At 37.9% G+C, this 7,921-nt stretch overlaps 1 protein-coding gene across 1 annotated transcript in view; it reads left to right on the forward strand.

Annotated features, from left to right (window-relative positions):
• The window catches only part of LOC136853587 (serine-rich adhesin for platelets-like), a 53,160-nt gene extending 45,239 nt beyond the window's left edge, over window positions 1-7,921 (forward strand). Inside the window, 6 exon segments of the mRNA XM_067129328.1 lie at window positions 1,987-2,097; window positions 2,531-2,611; window positions 3,497-3,649; window positions 4,239-4,334; window positions 5,494-6,477; window positions 6,480-7,921. Of these exon segments, the coding sequence (XP_066985429.1) occupies window positions 1,987-2,097; window positions 2,531-2,611; window positions 3,497-3,649; window positions 4,239-4,334; window positions 5,494-6,477; window positions 6,480-7,769 (2,715 nt within the window). The 3' untranslated portion in view covers window positions 7,770-7,921.

Genomic DNA, 7,921 nt, shown 5'->3' on the forward strand with positions numbered 1-7,921 from the left:
CCTATTTACTTCTGAAAGATATTCAGTAACTTCATTGACCGTTTAAAATCTGAATTATCCTTAAACCTCTCAAAGAGTAGGGGCTAGTTACTTGATGACCTGTGTTGTTAATTCATACTATGCTTAGAAAATTCTAGTTAGTACAGATGACCACATCATATCTCTCTAGAATTGATATTTTTTTAACTGAATAAACATGGACTTTTCAAATATCTCTTCATCTGAGCTATCTCTCAGACTTGATCTACAAGTAAAATATGTTGTTTCCATAATGTCCATACGTGAACCCTAGCCTTTTAGTATCCAGTGTCCGCTAAATTCAACTTTTTCACCTTGGAAAAGCAAAATTGCAGTGAGACCCTAACCAACTGTCATTAATAAGAAGTTTTCAAATCAATATAACGTACTTAAAATTGCTTTTGTTCTTGTAAACTAATTTTTTTTTAACTGAGTTGGCTCGGGTCTTGTCAGCACTTAAATATCCTTCCAAAACTTCCCACTTTTCGTAAATTATAGAAATTTAAGATACTTCCTTAACATGACTTAGTTTGTGATGGCCAGTGCCATCTGCCTTAGACATTTTTAAGATTCCCACAAGCCTAGATTTAGGTCAGCAACCTAGAATGTCTCGTCACTGAATGAATCGAAAAACAGATATTTCAGACGGTTTGCGTAACCTTTTTGTTCAAAGCACGCAAAAAACGTCATTATTGTTCTTATTTGTCAATTGTTCAAGTGATATTTTGACTTTTCCACTTTTCCCTTGTACTGTAAATCTCGGGTTGTTTAGTTTTAAGGTCGTGTTAATCCAAATTCCTATGACATTCTGGATATCTTTTTAATAATTTTATCTTCTTTCTCCCCCACCTTACCAAATCCTTCCTTGGCACTTCCTGTCGTTTTATTTATTTCACAATAATTATTCCATCCACTGGCCTTCCTTATGTACCTTTTGTTACATTTTCTTAATATTTCTTATATATTCCTTTTGTTCTATTCAATTATGATATACTTTTATTTTTCTGTCCACATTTTGTCATGTATTTTCCTGCACTTTCTTTTCTTCGTTTTTCAAACTTTTCTTTTTATTTATTTACGGATTATGTATGCATACATTATGCATGACTTCTTGTATTTGGCTTCTATCAATTTTCCTGACCAACAATTTATTCAACCTCCCTCGGGGTGATGACTTTTTCTCATTGCTATAAAATGAATTTTTTGTGATGATGTATTTTCATTTTAAAAAATCACTGAAATACATTTCAACCATTTTTCATAATAACATCTTTTTCCCAATTATTTTTCACATTTTCGAGGATGTGTTCATCTTCATTTGGTTACACGTATTTTCATTCTTTCCTAATTTCTTCATAATATGAAATGTCTTCTGTTCTTCATTATTATGCACTAACCATCTGTAACATTTCTTTCAGTTATGGCTTCTCTGTTTATTGATTTCTATTTTATTTCTGTTTTATGATGGACTGGATTCCGAATGCTCTTTATTTCTTAAATTTGTCTACAATAATCTTCACTGGGTTTCCTTTGCCCTGCCAACTCCCAAAATACTGGGATATGAACTTATTTGTCCGTCACATTTGTATGTTTTCTCTATCCAACATCCCACAATTTCACAATGACATTCTGTTCTAAAAATGTTGCCACCCTTCTTTATTATATTCGCAACTGTTTACCCTAATTTTTACAACTCTTGCCCAAATTTTGCAACTTTTACCCAAATTTTGCAACTTTACCCAAATTTTACAACTTTCCTGAATTTTCCAACTTTTACCCAAATTTTACCACTCCGTGGCCCTTAATTCTCCTTCCTTTTCTACGGCTGTGTACCTGACACCCAACCCTCTCTCCCAAACTTGTCAATTCACTTCCCGTCTGTTCTTCAATCAATCCCTCTGTTGTGCCCCTGTTCCACAATTCACTTCCGATCTCTGTCCTCTGTTGTGCCCCGTTCCACATCTATAGCTCCCATTCTGGATATGGTTTTGTGCCACTTCCGAGACGGAGGGGAAGAGCAAGAAGGGTAGCAAACGAAAATCCGGCAACTTGTCTACCGTTCCCGAAAGTTCACCCACAGTACGTACGGTTGGTCCCGTTTTAAGCATGAAAGACAAAGCAAAGGATTTGTGGGGGGTAAATTTATTCCCCACCCCCCACACCCCACAGGATACCAAGAGGGCCTGGTCTCTCTGACTGAGAGGGTGTCAACCCCCCAGTTCTTTTAAGTTCATGTATCTTTTTCAGTGACCTCAGGATTTCAATTTAATTTGCAGTCTGTAGAACTAGTGTAAATGCCAATTAATTTATCATTTTACCTTGTACTTGCTAATGACATTAGTTTACCCAATCCTAGTATTATAGAGCATGACTCCTATCAGTAGCTGTCCATACATGTACAATCATCCATTCATCAAACAAATGTAGAAATAGTATTAGATTTCCTGCTCTGAAAAAAAGCTTTTACTCCAAATAGTCATTGTATCTGTTTAAGAGGGTCTTCTTCTTCCAGATCTCCCTCAAGAATGGAACGGTTTTGGCCTTCCAGAAGGTCTGCCGATTTCGCAAAGGGTATCGGTGCCCTCAGGAACAGGTAAGCCTACTTCAGCATCACAGTCTTTATTGATAGTTTAATGTGAATATTAATCGTTTTGCAACAAGACTCATTCTTGATGTTTTGCATATTGATAAATTTATCTGGCAATGTTCACCCCCTCCAGAAAATTTTTTTAAGGCAAATTATCTTAGAAACAATATGAATTTGACATGTAATGACCAAGGAAACTGTATTTTAATTTAATTGATAAGCAATATGAATTTGACATGTAATGACCAAGGAAACTATATTTTAATTTAATTGATGAAATCTCGGTAACACAAACTTCGAAATTATAAAAAAAATTCTGACTTATGTTGATTTTGGGATTTTATTCATTAAAATATCTTAATATATTTCATGCAGGCATCAACTCGACAATTGTCTCTAACTGTCCAGAGTATGACTTCTGCTATATTGATCCCTTTTCTCTTCATTTTTCACTTTCTCACTCAAGTTTTCTTGTGCAAGGATTTCAGAGGGTCCACCAATGGATTTTTAGGAGGATGGCTATTGCTCCTATTCATCATAGTTTCACATAACTGTACACATCTTCAATGCATTGTTTTGTGCTTTTGAAAATGACAAATTTTAAGAAAGAAATGCTTTTTATGCAATTACTGAAAATGCCCATGCAAAAGGCATTGATAGTTAGATCACAAGTGATCATATACCATTCTGAGATAAAGCTCATTTATTTCTAAAAAAAAAAAAAAAAAAATTTATGGCCCTTCTAAAATCACAGGAATTATGAACCCTGCTGTGATACAGAGTACACCCTACCTATTTACTGTATGACCTTCCAAAGCCTGGTGCTGGAAAACCACAACGACATTGACATAGTAATGAATCTCTCGAAATTAACTCCTCGCTGTCTTCCAGATATACCTTCCACACGAGCTGAGGTTTAGAGTCAGCAAAAACATCAAGCTGATTGGAGTAGGTTTTGGGTTCCTCTTCAGCTGCACAGACATGGGAATCACCATCCACTGCCAAGGACCGTGGGAGACCAGACAGTGGACTGATATCATACAGGTTTGTTATAATTTCTCGAACCTTATTTTTATTATAATTATTATTATTATTATTATTATTATTATTATTGTTGTTGTTGTTATTTAGCCTCTTCTCCACCTGGCATACTATCTCTGAACTGTATTTATCAGTATCATTTGTCTAGCTTTTTTGCTAGTTATATTAGTAGGTTTTCTCAGTGGTCGTGTTATAAGAAAGTAGTATTTGTACAGAACTATTTTCTTTATTAGGAACAAGAGGTCGCTTTCACTAATAAGTAAAACAATTCCCAAGATGTTAGGAAGTCTAGTTAAAATACAAGTCAACTCCAGACTTTGTCAGGATGTCAAAGTAAAATGTAGATGTCAGTGTAAATTACTGAATGTCTGTAGAGACGCAGTTGTTTGTCCTTCATTAAAAGATTGTTACTCATGTATCACTTTGCATTCTTAGTTCAGTATGTTATTTTGATCTGGGTATTGTAACATGCATTCTGGAGTTTGACCAATTTTCACAAAGTATTCAACTGACTGACATTGTCAATTTATTGTGAAGAAAGTGATAAGTAAAGTGCAGATTACAATAAGTCTGTTATCGTTTGTTTTCCCAGACCTACTGCCGAGTTTCAGGTGAAAAACAAGAGACTGCCGACGTTCGTCTCATGTTCTCCGAACCAGTCCGCATTGAAGCTAACCACAGTTACAAGGTTTGTTGAGTCTTTGAAATAGCAGAATGATTCTGTGGATTTTCTAACCTGAGGTATGGTTAGTATTTAAATTTCTTTTTGAGGTGAATGGAGTGCTAGTTATGATTTTGCAGATTTTACAACAACAAAGTACTGAGTCAGAAGGATTTTCAGTTTCCTGTGTAAAAGAATGCTTCTTGCTATATTAGTGGCCAGCAATTTGGACCGCTGTTAATTTTAACACTGTTAGGTCTCTTGGTTCTACGGTCCATAAAGAAAGGTACAAATGTTGCCATTTAGTACTTTGCAAACTCACTCAAACTTCAGAGAACAGTCATTCAAACCTCCTTGACTAGTAAACTTACAGTGGTCTGTTGTGTTTCACTGGTAACATGCAAAACATGTATGTACATGTTTATGGAAATTTTGTAATATAAAATTTGTACCCTTATGTAGGTCAGTGGCTCCAAATGCTCAAAATTCACGAAATTTACTCTTTTCTGAATATAGTAGATTCTGCACTTCCATTATGTAGTTGAAATAAAGGTCAATTTTCACTATACATGCAGATTTAATGAAAATGATCAAGTTTGCAAAGTATGTAAGGTTTTTAAATTGACAGTTTTCACGTTGAGATGAAAGATGAAAGGACTGCATTGTTAAACCTGAAATTCTTCGGCTTTGGTATCTTTACAACACATCACATAAAACTATCATAATTTTCCTGAATTCAAACATTTTTTTCCATATATTTAAGCACGTTTCTTTACTGTTCGTGAGTCAAAGATATCATTCGTGTAAATGGAAATTATGTACGGGGAGAGGATTTGTTTTGGTCACATTTATGAAGCCTGAACTTATTTATTTATTATTATTCTCTTTATTTGAAACTTTCTTTGTGTTTGCATGTCAACTTTAGGCATACAAAGGTTTTTCCTGCAGAAAAAACTGTAATGACGAGTTTGATGGGACGGGCAACATGGAGGGTTCTTGTGTGGCCTAAGGACCTTGATGCAGACCTTTCCTGATAAAAACAAGAGAGAGAAGGAAGAGGAAGGGAAAATGATGGGGCCTAACTGTGAAAGCCCCCCAAAAATTATATGCTTTCTGAGAAAAATTTCCATGTGTAGTCCAGCCAGGAAAGACATTACCCCCAAAAATCAATGTTTTATTTTCACAGGTTATGGTCAAAATTGGACGAATGAGTTCTGGAAGTTCAGATGTTGAGCTGTGGGGAGGCACCGGTGCGCAGTACACCGTTGCAACAGAAGAACTCGACTTCTACTTCATCAAGGCTGCAGTTGACCCGAATACAAAAGTTGAGGAGCGAGATGGTGACACTAATCCTGGAATTATCACAGAGCTGTTGTACCAGATTGACACGGAAGACTATAGCAAAGAAGATGCGAAGACTGAGGTTGTCACGAGGAGACGCCGTCCAAAGGAAGAGGAGGAGGAAGATGAATCGCAACAAACATCCAATGAGACCAGTCCATGGCGCAAACGTCATAGGGCTGCAAATATGTCCTTGCAGACTTCTGAAGTGACAAGAATTAGGCGAAGGGGTGATGGCAGTGACTCGATATCGTATACGCCTAAAAAATCTCCTGTAGAGGAATATAAGCCTATGAGTTTCTCAACTAACAGGTGGAGGACTAGAACTCGTGATGAGGAATCTGATTCCAGTAAGACTACTCCAGTAGAAGAATATAAGCCATCAAGCTTTTCCACGAACAGATGGAGAACGAGGACGAAAGATGAAGATGCTGAGAAAGAAGAATACAAGCCATCTAGTTTTTCAACCAACAGATGGAGATCGAAACCTCAGGAAGAGCCTAGTAAACCTGTGGAAGATTCTAGACCTACCAGTTTCTCCACGAACAGATGGAGAACGAGAACGCAAGAGGATTCTAGCTCAACTGTGGCTAAATCCAATGAAGAAACTCAACCTCCAGGTTTTCTTACAAACAGGTGGAGAAACAGATCACGGGATGAAGATTCTAATAAGAGCACCTCAGACACTCCTTTTGGTACCAGGAAAGTATCAACTGAAGACAAAACTGATGTTAATTCCACCACTAACCGATGGAGAACTAGATCTCGAGAAGAACCACCACAAACCAAAGTTGAGCTTCGTAAAACCATTGGAGTTGACGATGACAAATCAAGTTCCTACCATTCCTGAGGAGAAGAGAGTCGACAGAAAATAAGCCTGCTGAATTACCTTTCATGAGACGACGAGAATCAACAGAAAATAAAGTCCCTGAAATGCCGGCATACTTGAGAAAAAGGTCAAATCCTATAGAGGATAACAAAGCAGCAACACCATTTGGCAGAAGTAGATGGGGAAGTAGCATTACTTCCACTACCAGTAATGATGATAGTAAATCTAGCACAACAACAAAGAGTCGCTTTTTGCAGAGCAGTGATATATCATCTAAGTCTTCTCAACCAAGTGATTTGTACAGAACAAGAGATACTTCTACACCACGTTACAGTTCGAGTAGAGAGCTGCCTTCAGCATCCACTCTTTCAAGGCCAAGTGATAGTGTCATCGGAAGAACCAGAGAATCCTCTGTGTCTTTAACACGAGCTCCTTCCCTGTCAAGATTTCGGGACTCCTCATCCACATCTCGCTTTGGTCCGTCATCTACAAGTAGTTATGGAAGCAGTTATTTAAGCAGGTATGATTCACCGTCAGCTGGTGACACTGGCAATAGTGGATTGTCAGACTCTAGCCCAACTAGCATCAGTAGTAGATACAATTCATCTACCTCAAGTGGGAATACTCCGAGGAGGTATTTAGGAGCTGGTAGTGATTCAACTCTATACAGAACCAGGACAGGTTCCAGTCTTGGCACTGGTGGAACCAACCCGAGTGCTAGCGATAGATACGGCTCCACATCGAGTAGCAGATACACACCTCTAGGAACCTCATCTGGACTGAAAGATTCGGGTTCAAGTAGATTTAGTATTTCAGGATCTTCAAGACCCAATGATTCTGGAACTAGCAGTACATACAGTCCATCAGGACTCAGGGGAGCTTCTGACTCTAGCCCTAGTAGTAGATATAGTACGTCAGTGTCAAAGGGAGCTACTGACGCCAGTTCTAGTAGTAGATATGCTCCATTACTGTCTAAGGGGGTTACCGACGCTGCCTCTAGTAGTAGATATGGTACGTCAGTGTCCAAGGGAGCTACTGACGGCTTCTCTAGCAGTAGATTTGGTAGGTACAGCTCCCCAGTCAACACAAGAGGGGCTGACTCGACCTCAAAGAGTATGGGCAGTAGATATGGCGCCTCAGTTCTGTCTCCCACGCCCAGCACAACTTACAGTGGTAGCAACAGCAGCAAGCTGAGTGCTGTCAGTGGAGCTGGTAGGTATGGGAATGATAGTCCCACTGGTAAATATGGAACCACAGCTAATAAGTACAGCACCATGTCCAGCCGATATTAATATTACTTATGTACTATATATATAATATTAATAGGGGTTTTCTAGTGTAATTAAACGTATGTAACGATTTGTAATGGTATTTTCTTCTTCGTCTCGACTTGCACAGCTTCTTAGCCTGATTAAATCGACAATATAGCATAACCTTTAAAAAA

The sequence above is a fragment of the Macrobrachium rosenbergii genome, chromosome 27 (genome assembly GCF_040412425.1).
Source record: "Macrobrachium rosenbergii isolate ZJJX-2024 chromosome 27, ASM4041242v1, whole genome shotgun sequence".
In the NCBI taxonomy this organism is placed as follows: Eukaryota; Metazoa; Arthropoda; class Malacostraca; order Decapoda; family Palaemonidae; genus Macrobrachium; species Macrobrachium rosenbergii.